This window comes from Miscanthus floridulus, chromosome 8 (genome assembly GCF_019320115.1).
Source record: "Miscanthus floridulus cultivar M001 chromosome 8, ASM1932011v1, whole genome shotgun sequence".
Taxonomy (NCBI): domain Eukaryota; kingdom Viridiplantae; phylum Streptophyta; class Magnoliopsida; order Poales; family Poaceae; genus Miscanthus; species Miscanthus floridulus.
Genome location: NC_089587.1, coordinates 17,787,375 through 17,804,969, shown reverse-complemented (window position 1 = coordinate 17,804,969; position 17,595 = coordinate 17,787,375). Strand labels below are relative to the sequence as shown.

At 42.7% G+C, this 17,595-nt stretch overlaps 2 protein-coding genes and 1 long non-coding RNA gene across 6 annotated transcripts; 1 reads left to right on the top strand and 2 right to left on the bottom strand.

Annotated features, from left to right (window-relative positions):
* Window positions 1-3,709: 3,709 nt before the first annotated feature.
* On the bottom strand, window positions 3,710-4,859 carry LOC136471249 (uncharacterized). The gene is made up of 3 exons (XR_010761972.1): window positions 4,452-4,859; window positions 4,185-4,243; window positions 3,710-3,985 (listed from the first exon to the last, which is right to left on the bottom strand). It is a non-coding gene; the product is annotated as an uncharacterized lncRNA (long non-coding RNA).
* A 286-nt stretch (window positions 4,860-5,145) lies between these two features.
* On the bottom strand, window positions 5,146-7,042 carry LOC136471248 (uncharacterized). The gene is made up of 4 exons (XM_066468980.1): window positions 6,845-7,042; window positions 6,572-6,747; window positions 6,196-6,457; window positions 5,146-5,417 (listed from the first exon to the last, which is right to left on the bottom strand). The coding sequence occupies exons 2-4, from the start codon at window positions 6,704-6,706 to the stop codon at window positions 5,278-5,280; spliced, it is 537 nt and encodes a 178-aa protein (XP_066325077.1). The 5' UTR covers window positions 6,707-6,747; window positions 6,845-7,042; the 3' UTR covers window positions 5,146-5,277.
* A 2,062-nt stretch (window positions 7,043-9,104) lies between these two features.
* LOC136475865 (uncharacterized) lies at window positions 9,105-17,180 on the top strand. Of its 4 annotated transcripts, none has more exons than XM_066473507.1 (14): window positions 9,105-9,234; window positions 10,471-10,680; window positions 11,179-11,229; window positions 11,479-11,609; window positions 11,700-11,816; window positions 11,911-12,033; window positions 12,742-12,797; window positions 12,906-13,075; window positions 14,137-14,190; window positions 14,802-14,911; window positions 15,433-15,546; window positions 15,630-15,755; window positions 16,011-16,075; window positions 16,742-17,175. In XM_066473507.1, exons 2-13 carry the CDS (start codon window positions 10,504-10,506, stop codon window positions 16,036-16,038), a joined length of 1,257 nt encoding a protein of 418 aa, XP_066329604.1. In that variant the 5' UTR covers window positions 9,105-9,234; window positions 10,471-10,503; the 3' UTR covers window positions 16,039-16,075; window positions 16,742-17,175. The 4 variants fall into 4 exon arrangements, with proteins under 4 accessions (XP_066329604.1, XP_066329605.1, XP_066329603.1 ...); XM_066473506.1 differs by lacking the exon at window positions 9,105-9,234 and adding an exon at window positions 9,343-10,351 and having other exon boundaries at window positions 12,909-13,075; window positions 16,742-17,178; XM_066473505.1 differs by lacking the exon at window positions 9,105-9,234 and adding an exon at window positions 9,346-10,351 and having other exon boundaries at window positions 16,742-17,177.
* The last annotated feature ends 415 nt before the right edge of the window (window positions 17,181-17,595 follow it).

The following is a 17,595-nucleotide window of genomic DNA, read 5'->3' as shown; positions in this document are numbered from 1 at the left end:
ATTTGCCAACTTTAGATGAAAGACTCGGAGCTATGCCATACGAGACCAAAAATATGCTGAAATGTTGTGAGAGAAAAACAATGTTCCATGGCTGAAAAGTAGCTCAAGCGAACAAGGTGTTTATTTTGCCACAAAGTCATATGTTTGACTTGAGGTAGTATGTAATACTCTATCTAGTTCCACATTTTTTGTTGTTTCATTCACACAAAGTTAAAGTCAAGCTTTTAGAATTTTAACTGCTATTAATAACTTTTAAGATATTTACTTTGAAGACACTGAAGCAATGGCCCCGTTCGGCTGGCAGAATTTTGGCTGAGAGAAAAATACTGTTCCGGCTGAAAAAAATAAGCCGAATATGGGATAAACCAAACGGGCCAATATGTTTAATTGTAACTTTGACTATTAATACCTCAACTTGAGGTAGCGCAGCTCTCAAAATTTGCTTTAACAAAATTGTATATTCTTTGTTTTTTTATACACTGTAACAGAAATAGCCAAAGTTACATTTTTTATAGATAATCTAAAACGTCAAGAATTGTAGACTGGTGGAGTAATATAGTGTGGTCAGGGTACTAAAGCAGTATTCTCCAGGGGGAAAAGGGATATTGGTTATTCACCCTCGATTTCTTTGATAGTTGCGATGTAAGAGCTAAGTTGGAATTATGTGAATTTAGCACTTTGGAAGCATAACGTGCAACCGAAGGTCACCTTCAACACGAAAGCAGACAGACAACTTTAGTGTAGAACGAATTTGTGGTTGGTTGCCCACGCATAGCATTTCCTTTTCCATCCATGCTAGAAATCAGAACATATATATAGCTAAAAAATAAAAGCATTAGCACCATGAGTCGCCATTGTTCTTCAGCACAAGGAAAGGCAGATTCGATTCCCACTCGTTCGCTACGAGAAAAGTGCTGCTCCATCTGTCGATCGAGACTATGAGCCATCTGCCATCAGGACAAGCCCTTCTTTTTTTAGGAGCATACTTAGTAGTTTATTAGCAACTGGATGGATTGTCTTCATCGAAGATGGCAGCAAGCTATTTTTCGCCAGCAGAGCCCAATCAGAGCCGTGCGGCTCCCCGGGAATGGGCCGAAAAGGGCCTAGAAACCTCCGTCCGGGGCAAGTGTAAAACGGGCCGCACTGACGTCGTCGAACGTGGGCAGCACCCCCGTCAGGAATGACAATTTCTGAACCTGCACCGAGCCACCGACCAAAGAAATGCTCGTCAGGTTTCAGTCATCGTCGGTTTGAATTGATGGGGGCAGAGTAGCTTCTCTCACTGCTTACTCTACTACCCAATGTTTCTGATTTTGAGTTTGCCCAACAACAAGCGCCAAGGGCTAGACAAATGCAGCAACATTTCAAGGTCCTTTTCCCAGACGACACATTCTCATGACTTCGTCTCGAAGGTTGATGGACTCCTGACGTAGGCACGTTAAGGAGTTAACACAGCAGTTGTCACAAGTTTGCCTCTTCCATCGTCATAGAACATGTTCTGTTGCTTTGTGCGCAGGTGTGCGCGTTGTGGTCTAGTTGGGGAGGTCACCTTTAGGCTTAGTTTTTTTTCCAGCCTCAATTCTTGTTTCAGTTCTTCTTCTTCTTTCTTATGTTTTTGGTTCTCCTTCTCTCTGGTAAGCTTGGCGCTTACCAATGAGTAGGTAACTTGTAATGTACCTCTAATTACTTTTAATGAAATACGTGCCTATTAGTGGCATGGTCGTGAAAAAAGATGTAGCAACATATTATATTTATATAACCAAAAAAAAAAGCAAAAGATGTTGCAAGGTCTCGATCGCTTTTTACGTTGTTGTCTCATCTAACACATCGCACTCAACGGTTTTTGTAACGTCCCAGCCCGGGAAGACGGCTAAGATCCACTCTACACGTTGAATGGACCACACCTACTAATTAACTCTCTTGCGCTTTCGTCCTCGCTTCGGGCAAAAAATTCGTCCAGGCTTTTAAGCTAGTTCAGTTTCCCCTCAGGTTCCGATATGGGATTAAAGCCCTATAGCTACAGTGTTCCGCTACTACAATAACCGGCAGTCGGAGCTACAGTATTCGGCCATTCGACCCAGCCCATCAGACCGGCCCAACTTTGGGCCATTTAGCGGGGTCTCACATACATCCACCCTTGAGGACTCGACGTCCTCATCGAGGGCCGAACCAACCTACCCAAATGGGACAAATATCCAAGATCGACTCACTTGGTCCACGTCCATATTCCCAGCTCCCCGGCCCAAGTGCCATGCTTTTACAGAGCCATACGTAACCTGTCCGAGCTCCCGAGCCATACGTCCGTGAAACCGCGAGAGTTGGCTCTAAATACCATTTGTAACGCCCCAGCCCGAGAAAACGGCTAAGATCCACTCTACACGTTGAATGGACCACACCTGCTAATTAACTCTCTTGCGCTTTTGTCCTCGCTTCGCGCAAAAAGTTCGAACTGGAGTTAACAGCCTCCTAGGTCTAGGCTTTTAAGCTGGTTCAGTTTCCCCTCAGGTTCTGGTATGGGACTAAAGTCCCGTAGCTACAGTGTTTCGCTGCTACATTAACCTGCAACCGGAGCTACAGTATTCGGCCATTCGGCCCAGCCCATCAGACCGGCCCAACTTTGGCCCATTTAGCAGGGGCTCATAACACCCCAGGCCCCGCACACAGCACAGGCCCACTCTGTCGAGGGGTGGGCCCCACCTACGTAGCAACCTGCTTGCGCTTTCGTCCTCGCTTCGCGCAAAACGGTTAACCGAAGGTTACTACACGTCCTTGGCCTAGCTATTTAAGTTGGTCTGTCCGTCCTAGGATTCACAGTCTGGGACTAAAGTCTAGTGGCACAGTGTTTCGTGATGCTACAGTACCGGTATTGGCCCGACCCACCTCAGCGCTACAGTGCCCATAGCTACAGCTCGGACCACAACCCACGCGCGCAGTTATAGTGCCTCGCTCCAACCAGAATTCGGCCTATTTAGGCGGGGATGTTACAATCACCCCCTTAGGATTCGACGTCCTCGTGGAATACTAGACTGGCTTACCCTAATCGAGACAAATGCTCAGGATCGACTCTCTTGGCCCACGATCATATTCCTAACTCCCCGGGCCAAGTGCCATGCTCTTGCAGAGCCATGCGCTCTAAATACCATTTGTAATGCCCCAGCCCAGGAAGACGGCTAAGATCCACTCTACACGTTGAATGGACTACACCTACTAATTAAGTCGCTTGTGCTTTCGTCCTCGCTTCACGCAAAAGAATTAATCCGGAGTTAATTCCCTCCCAGGCTCAGGCTTTTAAGTCCGGTACGGGACTAAAGTCCCATAGATATAATGCCCCGCTGCTACAGCACCAGCAACCGGAGCTACAGTATTTGACCATTCGTCCCAGCTCGTTAGACTGGCCCAATTTTAGCCCATTTAGCGGGGTCTCACGGTTTGATGGACACAACGTATCATAAGGCACCATTAGTGGTTCATGTGGCCAAATTATTAAAGGGCCTATTTGGTTCATGTTCCCATATGCCTAGTCAAGATATGGCCATGACTAGTCTTAGGCAATGCTAGATTTTGATCTAGTATGAGATGTTTGGATTGGAAACATAGTGTTTATGCAAACCGAGCCGGAGTCTAGCCAAAGGTATGAGCATGATGCATTGGCTCCCTATGTCGTTAATTTTTGTAGACCGACTAGTATAGTGCCCGTGGCGTTAGTGCCCGTGCTAACGCCACGGCTTTATTTCAGGGTGCACATAAAAACAACCAAACAACGACAGTTTTCTATAGTTTTTCGGATTATATACAGTTTTCCAAATTATATACATGGTCATATATAAAATTTCATAACCATCCTCAAATGTTTGAATTGACTGATGGATTGAAGTAACAAATTTTCGAATCATAACTTTCCTAAACTCCTTCCATGAATCGATCATTTTATCCATGTTACTGCAAGTGCCTGGAGACAAAGAAAACTCCTAAAATCGTTCCCGTCCTGAATTTGAAACCAAAGAACCAACATAAGTGCACAACATAAGTTTTTTTCGTTTCTTCTTTTTTCGTCAAGAACCCCATCAGTTTACCAGGTATAAATATGTTCAAATAACTTATTATTTCATTACAATGGTATTTTGTTCCGGAACCATTCTGTCCAAACGTAGGCAATTTCTTCATCACCGATGCAATAGGTGTACCTTGAGCTGGTCAATGTCGACACCGTCTTGTTGAAGGTCAACTCATGGAGCTGCCAGACCTACACCACCAAAGGTCAACTCATGATTTTTTTAAAGAAGAAAATAATAATGTCAAAAGCCAAAAGTATAAGATTAAAGAATAAAACTTCACTCAGGTTATGTAAGAATAAGGAAACACAAGAATATCAGGTTATGTATTCTATAAGGAGAGTTAGTGTCCATGGTTCATGCTGCAGCTACTTGGGAACCATGGAGATAAAGGAATACCTCAATTAAGTAGGCTGCATCATTCCGATGATCACCCTAATTGGCATCTCCGTCACTGCGGTTATCTTCAACGTGGCTGTATTTACGGCTACAAAAAACTGCAAATACAGAACTTTGAACTGTCAACCAAAATTCATAGTACATTCAGAAGAGCAAGCCAACAGGAACCTTCCCACTATTTTTTGAACTCGAGAATAGTGCAATTTCTGCCAACACGGAATTTCTGCAAATAGTGCAATTTTCAGTACATCAAAAATAAAATTGATATGGATACCATAATAATTCCATCAGCAATCAGCAATCCAACAGGAACCTTCCCACTATTTTAGAGGGACGCCTTCAAACACGAACTCTAGGCTAGCATGAACTGTAATTAGCATGCAGATGACTCACACGAGGAGCAAACTATCTTGCATGCCTACCTATATTTTTGCAGTATAAAAAAAGGTTACCCACCTCGTCATGGATCCAGACCAAGTAAAGCAGAAATTCCGTGTGGTCCTCATGAGTAGCTTTCATGAGATCTGTAATGAAATTAGCACCATTAGTAAATAAAAGGCTGCTCTTGTTTGAAAAAAGAAAAATTCCTGTAGCAAGTTAGAAGTAGCTAAATTAAATTCAGGCATTAACTTTCCTATAACCATATGTCACCGCACTGTTGTTCCAATTCACCATTCACCAACTATCTCAGGACACCAGCAGAAAACCACTAACTTAGCTGATACTAAATATATAGTTATGTGAAAGAGATGTTTTATGATAGGCTTAAATTGGAACCGATCGTGAGTACATTAACAATAAAAAAATCAAGTCCAGCTGGAAGCAATCATAAGTTCATGCTAGGATTAAGTAAATTGGAGATAGCACATTGTATCACAGCAACAGATTCTGAAATTACCTTAACTGCTGTGCTCTCAGCAACAACCACAGCAGTATCACCGGCGTTGGCAAAGCGATTAACCCAACCTGCAAGGTTAGACAGAATAATAAAAGAGTAAGTTCATGGCATTTCAAACCTACGTAACACAATCATGCTAAGCTGCTAGTGCTAGCAACATAGACAAAAATTCAATGATTAAACATTATGATAAAAAATGATTAGCAACGACTTGGCCTACAGGAATCTTCAGCCTCTTCAAATTGTCACACAAGTAGGCGCATTAGGACATGAATCATGAAGCAAACATAAAAGAGCATTTGTCTCAAATGGAAACTAAACGATTTTGCTAAGGTAATGAAATAATTAAGCTAATTACTGTTCTTGGGAGACATCCGTCTCGCACGTAAGTTTCAAGGCAGGCATAAAAAACCTCGTCAAGTGGCAACGCCCAGTCGTCCACACATGAGCTTGTGCTTAGGTCCACAGTGGCAAAGAAAACAATGAAACTGCCTCTAAGAGCCTGCTAAACGTCTGTGTTGTACTTGGTCTTATGCTCCAAAGTTGAGTCTTAGAGCTAGCAGCACTCAGTTTCATACATTTGCTCAATACTTCAGTGGTAGCAAACACATGCTTTATTTGCAATGTTCAGTTCACATATTTGCTCATTAAGTTTGCTCATTCTTTTCCTAGCAAGAATGTAAATCGCCATCTAAATCAGAGCCTGCAATCTTCCTTCCAATTCGAGGACACAGTGTGTTTTTTTGAACTCGAGAATTGTACATAATGACACTGTGAGATACACCTTGCACAAGTTGTCGCCATTCAGAAGAAGAAAACAATGGAATGCCCCTCCGTGGTCCTTACCTGGGAGTTTGGGGACGCCGAGCCTCTCGTAGAGCACGTCACAGAAATGGTTACAATTCCTGGAGAGTAGGTCGTACGAGTGGCCCGGCCACTCGCGGCTGAGCTCCCGCAGGATCTGGTTCACGGCGGCGATGCCGCACTCGGTCTCCCTGAGGACGATGCTCTCCCAGTAGGTGTACATGGGGTTCTTCCCCACGGGGCAACTGAACACGCCGCTGCCGGTCTCGCAGAACCCGAACGACCACTCGTCCTCGCCATAGACCTGCGTTGAGGGGTTCAAGAAATGGCGTGAGATTTAGGGATCTGGAGAAGCTGTTGCTCCCTGGGATCTGAGCAGGTGGCGAGGGAACGGGGAGAGGGGAGCTAGACCCACTACCTGCACGGCGCTGTGGAAGATGCCGCCGAGGCCGATGCGGTCCTTGAAGATGCGGTTGATCTGGATGATGGTGTTGTTCGTCTTCTCGAAGTCGCTGTTGGTCACGTCATACACGTGAAGCACCACCTCCTTCATTTCAGCACCCACGGCCCGGCCTCCGGCGGCGGCGGCGGTTGCTGCGGTAGTCAGATCAGATCCGAGCACAAATAGTAAGTTAGGGTTTGGGTGCTCGGTTTGGCACAGCTGGAAGGGACGACCAAGGGGCGGGCGTACCTGGTGGCGGAGAGGCCGTGCGGATCCTTGGAGGGGCGCCCGCCAGGGACGTCGTGGGGGCGCAGCTCGCCCGTCGGGGAAGACGGAGTCTACGCGTGACCTTGGAGGGGCGCTTGCCGGGACGCCGCCAGGGAAGACGGAGATGGCCCTGTGCCTGCCGCCACCTCGGGGTTTTTTTTCTTTGCACAAAAAAGAGAGGTTGAGCTGTTGAGAAATCGAACCGTGCCCTACGGTAAGCGGACGTGGGCGCTGGGCGCGGGCGGAGGTCCGCGGGAGCACGATGGAGGGGAGACACTAAACATGAGTCGTCGGATTTGGATGAGTAACGAGAGAGAATGGCTAAGAGATAATCTGGTGCATCTGTTTTGATGGTGTTATATTTTCTAGGTGTATTTATGGGTGTGTACGTAGCATAGGTCATGACTATGGAGTATGTATTTGTTGTGTGGCTGTAGATTTATTCTAACTGGTGTATTATAGGGTATAGGGTAGACTATGTCATTAACTTTTTGAAAAACTAAAATATAAAATGGACGTGTACTTGTGTTTAAGGCCATGTTCGCTTGAACTACATCAACAGTATTTTTAGCGAATGAACAGTGTTTTCCTCTCACAATAAATCATCATAAGCCAAATTTCAGCGAAACGAACAGGGCTTAAAGTGCAGATTTAATTGCAAGGAACACTAATCGGATTGTAATACACTATGATTTAGGATTATATGGTCCTTTGAAGCTTGCTAACTCCAAAAGGCATGAAATTGTTTCGACCACTTACTTACATGTCGCCACCTCAGCTTGATCACCGGGCAAACTAAAATGGGATCTCCGATTTTGCTGGCCCTCTTCTGTGACAAAAGTTGGCCTCTAGTTGCTAAGCATTACCAAATGTTTTGGTGCTATAAGCCAAATATGGTATTCAAATCAAATGAGAGTCAAATACTTGGGAAAACCAAATATTGGTTTGCCATAACGTACACCAAGGCCTTAAACTAATCTTGTCCTAAAAGTCGCAAAGGAAACTCCGTGCATGGGCGCGACGCATAGTCTGGTAAATAGGTTGGACAACTCTAATGTAGATGGAGGAGAAATAGAACATATACTCAGGAAGCGTAACAGAGATCGTATTCCTACTTCACAACTTAGTGCTATATCGGGCTAGCTTGTTCGTTGCAGTGAATTGCAGCCGCAACAGCTATGGCTACCGTCACCATGAGAGATGAAACACCGGTGGGTTCTCGTTGCTGCTGCAGCGCTGAAGAAATTAAAGGCATGCCGAGCAGGCAGTGACGAAGTCAGAAAATTTTTTAAGAGGGGTTAAATAAAAGAATAGAGGCTTTTTTATCTTCTTTTAACCTTAGCCCATCCTACCTAATACATATATGCATAAAATTTTAAGAGAAGACTTAGGGAGCTCCACGTACCCAGAATCGGTAGAGGGCTAGAGCCCCCCACCCCACACACACACACCCCTCGCTCCGTCACTGCGAGCAGGCATCGTTTCACAATATTTCGAAACCACAACTCCCGAATGCAGATTAGGGAACTGATCAAGTGATCATGGCATATTACACATCCCCATAGAAATCGCAGCAGGCCGAGATCTATCATTTGCAGCCTCCAACGAACAACGTATATGTTGCCAAACTACGAAGGCAAGCCAGGCTGCACATGCGCCAATGCAGCACCAGCACCGCAGGCTGGGCCAGGCTTTGCCCTCGTTTAGTTCGTGAAATTTGGATTTTGGGGCTACTGTAGCACCTTCGTTTTTATTTGGCAAATAGTGTTCAAACATTGACTAATTAGGCTTAAAACGTTCGTCTCGCAATTTCCCACCAAACTGTGCAATTAGTTTTTCTTTTCGTCTACATTTAATGCTCCATGCATGGGCCGCAAACATTCGATGTGACAGGTACTGTAGCAACTTTTTGGATTTGGGGTGGAACTAAACAAGGGCAAATGTTTCAGCTGTGGAGGATCCAACGTCGCTTGGACGTGATAGGTCGTGCTGTCCAAGTGATCATCACTGTTCACTGGAGCGATCAGATGGCCCAACGCCTTCGCTTCCCTCCGAAGGAAAGCGGTTGCGCCCCATTCGCGAAGCCGAGCAGAAAGACACACCCACCAGCGGTGCGCTGAATCGCTGCTGCCCGCCACGTGTCCCCGCACCCCGCCCCCACATTTAAACGTCCCGCTCGCCACACATCCCCTCCCCCTCTTCTTCCAATTCATTCACGCGCCTCTCTCCCTCCCTCCCTCCCCCGATTCAGCCGGCGATTCCCCGTCCCACCAAACCGTCGCGCCTCCCGAATCCCCGTCGAATTCGAGCTCCTGAAGACACCCGAGGCGGGGGCTCCCCAATCGCCTCCCGCCCCCCGCGCCTGCGCACCGGTGAGCTCGATTCGCGACATCCCCTCGACGCCTCGATCTTATTTACCGTTCGCTTCAAAGTCGATCTAGCTAGAGAGGGAGCGAGGTGCATGTTCGAATCCTCTACCATTTTCTTCGGGGGAGTTCGTGTATAGATTTTGTTTCGGTTACATTAGGTCGCGAGGCGCGCTGTTGCAGGGGATGCTTGCTGCCTGCGCGTTCCTTTTGTTTGGTGGTGCCAGTGCCAATGCGGAGCAGCGGAGGGCATGCCACTGATGTTCTGGTGGTCTCACTGTTCGGCGTGTGCGTGACGCTGAAGCGCGGCGGGTACGGCCGCGTGATGCTGTCGTTGGGTGTCCGCTCCATTCGCACTTCGTGCGGTTCTCATAGTTTCAGTGGTTTTTTTTTTTGGTATACTGTTGCGTTGTGCGTGCGTCGGTGCTGGATTGGGGTCTGCGTCTTTGTGGCGAAGGCTTGGTGCTGAATGTTCTCTTGCGGTCTGAGTCATTGATTATTAGGTGTCATGTGCATGTCCACTCCTTTTGTTTTGGCCAATTACATCACCAATTCAAATTTAGGAGGCCGACCAGTATACCATAGCTAGCTTTGTGTTTGCAAACCATGTTCTAAATAGCAGGCTAAGACATTTAGCGGTTACCCTTTTCAAACAGCTAATAGCAGGCTAAATTGGGCTATAGCGGCTAAATTGTACATAAAAGCAAGTAGCCTTGTCCTCTGCAAACAACTATATTTGGAGATAGCGGCAGCTATAGCGGGAGACTTAGAACCTTGTTGCAAAGGTAGCCCAAATTTAGCGTGTAGCCCTGCTCCCTCTAATTGTTCCGGTTTTGGCGTGCCTTGCTAATTCTGCATGTTTTTATTCCATAAGGATGAGTTGAAATTTCGGTATCATTTGTGCTTCTCCATTATCTCTGTGTTTCCTAACTGTTAATTGCTTGGTTTATGCTATGTTTATATGTTTGTTGGATGATGCCAACGAGTGTTTTCATCTGCAAGTGAATGCATGTTTTTTTTTCCTGGAGAAACGTGATTGCTCTGGATATCTGTTGATGAAATGATTCGATATTCTTTTTATGTACAACTTGCCACCCATGTAAAACTCTTTTTCACCTTATATGTAAGTCCAGAACATAATGCAGATTGGGGCATGGGGTTTTGTTGTTTCACTTTTCCTAAATGAAGTAAGACCATATCTCATCTAAATTTCATTGTCTCTTCTGTTTTTCTTCCCAACAGCGAAGAAAACAAAGAACTACTGATAAGTACAAAATGGCTATAAGCTTCAAATACTGGGACGATTGCTTGGATCCAGAGGATATGAAATTAATGTGGCAGGATCCTATTGTAAGTAAAGAGTGGAATGATGCTGGGGAAGAGCAAGGACAGAAAGTTCATCTATCACGGGACCCTGATGGTGAGGCATATCTTACACAAACTGAAATGATGGTGAGTAGTCTGTGAATTCCATGATATTGATAGTAATAACTCTAGAATAATGGAATCACACTGAAACCTGCTAAATAAATGACCACTTTCCAACATGTTATTCCGCCTTTTCAACATTTCAAGTCTGTATCTGTTTGTTACTTGGTTCATTTGACCAAAACCAATAATTGCAATTGTGTAATGGCACTCAAAATTCCTCAAGAAGGCTATCAGTATCAGCCACCGAAATTCCACTCAAGTTTGCCGAGCATAAAGAAACTATCAACACTGTACATTGAGTTGCCAGCCATATTGTAGCATTTTGCTATATTTAACAAAGTGGTGACCGATTAAATCACTAGTTAGGAGTATTTATTGCAAATCTACTTGAATTAAGTTTGCTAAGGCACTAAGCTATGAAAAAGACAGTAAAGGTTCTTCTATATTCTACGTTCTGTCTGTTGTTTATGCAGCTGTGGCTTTGAATTGATTCTTGTGTGCATCCATTGATTCTTTCAGGCAGTGGCGGCAATTACCGTTCATAGACATTTCAAATCTCAGCTAGATCCGGTATGCAGTATTAGTTCTATTTCTCTATGTTCAACAAGTAGTTGCACTTCCCTTTTTTCTCTGTAGTCTCACGTCCAACAGTGAGTACAGCTTCATGTTAACTTATTGTCATGACGCTGTGATGGTTCTCTAGAGTCTGAAGATAATACTAAACAAATAATGTGAGGCAAAGTGGTGATATGTTCACCAATCTTGTTATCGGTAGGTATCACTGTGGACTTGCTGAGTATGGTCTTGCTTCTCGTGCAGTATATGATAAGCGCACTTGCTGAAATTGCAAGTGGAAGGAGACTCTTTGTAGATACCTATGATCGTAAGACTAAAGAAACCAAGGTTGGTATAATGCAGGTGGCACCTGAAGTTGCTCAATGGCTTGGAAGGTAATCATAAAACCTTTATTAGCACAATTTAGCAACTATCTTTGTCTTCTATGTTCTGAAGCGACATTTATCATTTTCCATGTTTTCAAGGGAACTAGGTTACAAGAGTTATGACATCGAAGATAATACTAATTTGCTGTACTGGCCTCTTGTAAATGTCTACTTTGGTGCTGCTTATGCAAAATGGCTCTTCTCTTGTGATGACAAGTATGTATTTTTACTTGGAACTGTATGTTTTACTGATATTATCATCTCTGATATTTCAGCAGTTAATAAACAATTATATTACAAAATGCTGCAGACAAAGAACTGAAGAATTTGTTGTTAGAGCATATAAGGGTGGCAAAAAGAAGGCTGCTCACAAATCAACTTCCCCTATCTTCCAGCGTTATCTTTATGTGAAAGAGAACTTGTTGTCTATGAGGTTTCTTTCTTAATACTTTAGTTCTATATCACGTATCTAACTCACTTATGGTTTTCAGTAATGTTCCTTAACTAAATTTATTTCTCTTAGCACCTGTTTTACAGAGCTTGATTTATTATGAGATTAGTAAACTCAAGCTGGGAGAAGATCCCTCGCTCATCCAACATAGCTGGGGCCTAAGCAAAAATCTGACATGGTTGACAGGGTTTAAGAATTAAGAGTGCAGTAGGATTCATGTCCAAGTTCAAACTATTATAATATTTGAGTTCATAAAAAACAATTGCACTTAAGCATTAATGCTGCTATCTAACTAGACATCAAGATCATTTCTGTTCATCTGACATGCTAAAGTATTAATCTAATGAACTAAGCAGTTTTGTAAGAAGCAACTTCTGTTTTCGCGATGACTGTATGGTGACTACTAACATATTCAGAACATCAGGCTCCATTCTACATGGACTGTATGCCATCTAAAATCTTTCTTTATGGCCATAAAACTCCCTACATCTCATTACATATTCATTCAGGTCAACACAATAGAAACTACACAGCAAATTAAAGTCCAGATGCTGTTCTTTTGCAGATAAAGCTATGTTTTCTTTTTGAAGTTTGAACTTATACCTCAAATTCATCTGTGCACTTTCATACATTTCCTTTGGAAGTTTGCCCCAGTTGAAATACTGTTTCTCACCCTTTTTTTTTTTGCAGACAACCAGAGATTTGCCACGTGCTTACTCCTGACCTAGAAAATTTGTCAAGCACCGGTTAGATTTTGCTTTTTTTTTGCTATTTATATTTTCTATATTTTCTTGACTGAGATGCACCCCACTTCAAAAAGAACAGCTTATAACTTGACATGATTTTTGAGTCAGAAGCACAGTTGATATATTGGGATTCCAAGGTATCAGAGGCTGATATGGATGCAATGTGGAAACATCCGGATGTATATAAAGAGTGGATAAAATCTGGTGAGAGACGTGGAAATGTACGATTCTCCCATGATGCAAAGCACAGGCCTTACCTTTCTCGCGTGGAGGTGAAGGTAAATAGGATTATAAATATTTGCAATAGCTTCTCTACTTATGTTCTAAAATCTTGAGTATCATATGTTCTTCTATAAATAGCATATGTTTTTGCATAGAGTTACAGCCTTCTGCTTGTACATACATTTCCCCCTTTTTTGATCCGAAAAGAAAAGAAAAAAAACTCTTGGGAGTAGAGCTTCCATACCAGTTGAGGGTTGCAACTACCAACTCCTGCACAGCTTCTTTTGATTACGCTACTAACAATCAATGTTTCAAAAATCGCTAGTTGCTAGGCAGGCTGTCAGATTCCACCTAGTGCCCAGGCATTCTAGGCAGCTGTTGTATTCTTTTCAGCTCAGTTGGAGTTTGTTAAATAGAGGAATATAAAATATTACAACTAATTTGTCATTTATCATGCACCTATGAGTTCCATGACCAAAAGTCATCTTTCTCCATTTCTATTTTTGTCTCACTTTCTTATAAAGGTGCGAAATCACTGACAGAATGCATAGGCGCCAAGCAAGGCGGTGCTGCACCGCCTTTTGAAGTAAAGCTAACCATACAGCTTCAGGATTTGTAAAATCTGGATAGTTGGGAGACCACAGCGCCGTACTCAACTACAGAATACTCTTGACCTAGTAGTTAATGACCTTGATATCAATAACATAACCTTTCATGTGGATGCCATGTAACAGAATATTGTATGGTCTTGCATAGCTCATATTACAACATAGGCACAGTTGTTCACTAGTAGTTTTTTATTCACTTATTATGAATCTATGATAGTTCACAGCCGTTACCTCATTATGTCTTCAGTTCATCCTAACAATAGTTTATTTACTAGTCTGAAAAAGGTGAAAATTGAAAAACCTCAACATTTGCTTGCTATGTACTTTTCTTTCATGTGCCATGACCAAATAGTCTTCAGAGGAGCAATTTTTAATGTTTATTTAAGTGCCATCACCTATTGTTTATTCAACAAGAACACTAATATATATTATCTCAATGTTGGATTTGCCACCAATACTTAAGTTTTCCCTTTGTCACATACTTCTCCAATTTTGAATTATGATTTCAGGCTGTTGCCGAAATAATCATATCACGCCATTTGAGCACAAGAGGAGTAAAACCAGTAAGTTTTTTATTGAAAAGCCATAGCAGGCCATTTTAGCAGATAGTGTGTGTCGTATATCTAATTTTATAAAAGATATCACCTCTTATAGCATGTCTTATTTGTTGTAAATTTGTAATGTAGTGAAATATGAACGTGTTTTTGCAACCAAACCATTCAGCATAATTTAGCTCTTTTTTCTTTTCTTCGAATCATTTTAAGTTGAAGGCCTAAACTTACAGTATTCAAGCATGAGTATCCAGTTCATACAACATTATTGTATAGTGTATACTATTGCATTTGGTTGTTATTTGCCAGAATATCTTCATTTTTTATCCTATAAGGTTTAAAAGTTATGCAAATGTCCTTATATGCACATGTCAATCACCTTAGCTTGTATCTCCCTGTAAAACTGACGAATAAAATTATTTGAGTTGAAAAATCCAGTGATACGAACCAATGTATAAAAACTAGGTGGGATGACTGATAAAATAACAGTGACTGATTTTTAAAGCACTGTGTCCCAATAACAGTAAATATATTGTTAGAATTTCTTATAGTCAGTTTTCTGGACTCCTGTATTGCAAATTAATACAGATTAAATTCTCTATTTCCTATCGGAATCTGCACAGGAAGCTCTTGCAGCACTTGCAGAGGTCTGCAGTATGCGCTTTGTCCATGGAGTAAGTACCCGGACTGGATTGATGGGAATAGACTACCCTACTGCTGCATGGCTTTCCAGGCAAGTGTGATGCTGTATTTACTGTACACTTTCACTAGCCATGAACTTGTGAAATTCTAAAAAAATATGGTGATGTAATTTTGATTTCAGTAGGAACTTCTTATCTGAATGTTACAGTTTCATCTAAAAATCTATGGTGAGCTAACTTGGATTTCATTAGGAGCTTCTCATTTTGAATAGTATTGTTCATCCCAACAAACTAGATACTCACTTTTGCAGTACCAGTCCCCTTTTCTTTTGCCAAGCGTTTCATTGTCATAAGTAGTTGAAATTCAGTTCTAGCCTGTATAGTCCCATGCCCCCCATAAGTATGTGTGCAGTGATCGAAGTATAATATTTCATATAAGAAATAAGTTCAAAAGTCAGATAATAGTATTATTCAGCGGATTAACTAAATAATTAACTAAGCACTAGGAATACTTGGCTGGGTATTTGAAGCAAAGTTGCCACTGCTCTGGTTTTTTATTGTATGTTCATAATTTATATGGAAAATTACCCGTAGTTCCCCTTTGGATGCACAGGGATTGTCGCTACAGGGCATATACAGTGATCTCTGTGGATGATCTCTACAATCCTTTTGCATCAATGTATTTTGGTGCATCTTACTTGGGATGGTTGTCTCAATACGAAGGAAGGTTAGCTGTATGACTGAATCCTATGAAAAACTAGATTCACCCTAGTGCATATCTGAAATTTACTAAGAGCCGTGCGCATTCAGGGAGCAAAGCTACGAATTCATTGTCCAAGCTTACCTTGGGGGACCAGAGAATGTCAGTCTTCAGGAGACTGGGCCTTTTTGGAACCAATTCCTGGAGGCATTAACACAGTATCAAGATCTAAAGAAGTATGCTTGTGCTTTTTGTTTGACAGTTTGCTTAAATTTTTTAATGAATCTTTTTATAGTTTATAATGTGATTTGGGACTCATCAGACTTGTGTAGCTGAGTAGCAGCCAAGAGGGTGCTAAGGAGTAATGTTGGCATATAATTTGTCTAATATTTCATCTCATCAGACAATCATCTGATGACCATATTAGCAATTGCATAAAGAAACATTGATCTGCACATTTCTAATCATACTGGTAATTGTACATTTATCAGGGACCATAATAGCTGCTGTATTTTGTGAAGTTGTCTGGTACGTCCTCCGACTTTGGTTACTGAAGGTATTAATTTCATTCCAACCCCATTTTCAATTATATTTTTCTATTTACGAATCGATGACTATGCATTTTTTTCATCATTTCGTCTTATGATGACACTTGCTATGGAAGCTAGCATAGCACAACTTTCACTAATGAGTTTGTGGCTTGATACTGAGTAGAGAATTCTGAGTTTTTATTGTTTATCTAGGAGAATTTACTTCCTTATTCGGTAGTTGCAGAACAGGCACACATTTTGAAAGGACACGTTGGCCTACTCCATTTCCTTGAATGTCATTGGCTTTATTAGGGTTTATTTATGTCAAAATCATCTAAATGTGCTGCATAGTACAGTTGTGCACTGAACTGTGTGCTATATGTGCCTACATCAGCTGATAGGAAATCGGATGGTGATTTGGTAATGCGCTTGAAACTGGGTCAGCCTGGCTTTCTCTCTTTAAATGCTTGATTGAGTGCCCGTCCGGGCGTGCATTATTGCCATAACGCGCTTTACAGACCCTGATTACCAACCAAATCAAATCAATGACTGGGATAGCAGTAGCAATAGTCAAATGAGAAGATCTGACACTACTTTCTCCATCTATATCATCTGCTTATCGTTTTCACGAAAATGCAGTTTCTGTTGAGGATCATTTATGAATGCTCATCGACACTCTTGCCAAATTTCAGATTCCCTCCCAAGGGTTCGGGTATTGACAAGAATTTTCTTGCGGACTACACGAGGTATAGGGTAACAGGGGCTGTCAGTTCGTATATACATTTTGGTCGCTGGTGCCCCTTGCTCATGTTTAAACCATGAATGATTGATCCCGTCTCAGTTCATAGAGCTGCCCCCCTTTTTGTTGCATATGCTTTCTTTACTCCTTTTACCATCAGAATGTTAACGCCCTTCCCGTTCTTTCCGCTTATTGGTGTATGTCAAACTGTACCTCTGTTGTATAATAGGAACCGTAAGAAAAGGGCCTTTGTAAAGTTACCGACGCTCCATAGTACACATGTACTAGTAGGCTGTTATAGATCTTACAACATGCCCGTCGCTACGAAAATCATTTGACTTTTTTTAGGTTTGTGATTCATCTACCGTGAGGACTGATCCAATTAACAAGCTGCTCTCTCTCTCTCTCTCTTAACCTGAGCTTACGTCCTTACGAGGATGAAGTAAACGCAGCCGTGGTAACGACTGAACAAGTTGACCGGCCCCGAAACTAGATGGTTTTGTGTGTGAGAAATGTTAGGATCGTAGTACTGTGTGAGTACCTTTCTGTGTAACCCGTAGATCCGGGTAGACAATAGCTTCGTGACCTTGCGGACACCAATGTCGAGGCAGCTCCGGCTCGGTGGCGAGGTACTCTCCAGAGGGGCCGGTGTAGTCGTCCAGCGCGGTGGAGAGAAGTCCAGTGGCGCCGGCGGTGACCCGCAGGGGTGAGGCAGAGGCGGCGTCGGAGAACCTGCATAGGCGCGACGGTAGAGGTGGTGGCGGGCACATCCCGTCGCTGGCAGCACGGTCTTTAGATCGGTTTAGG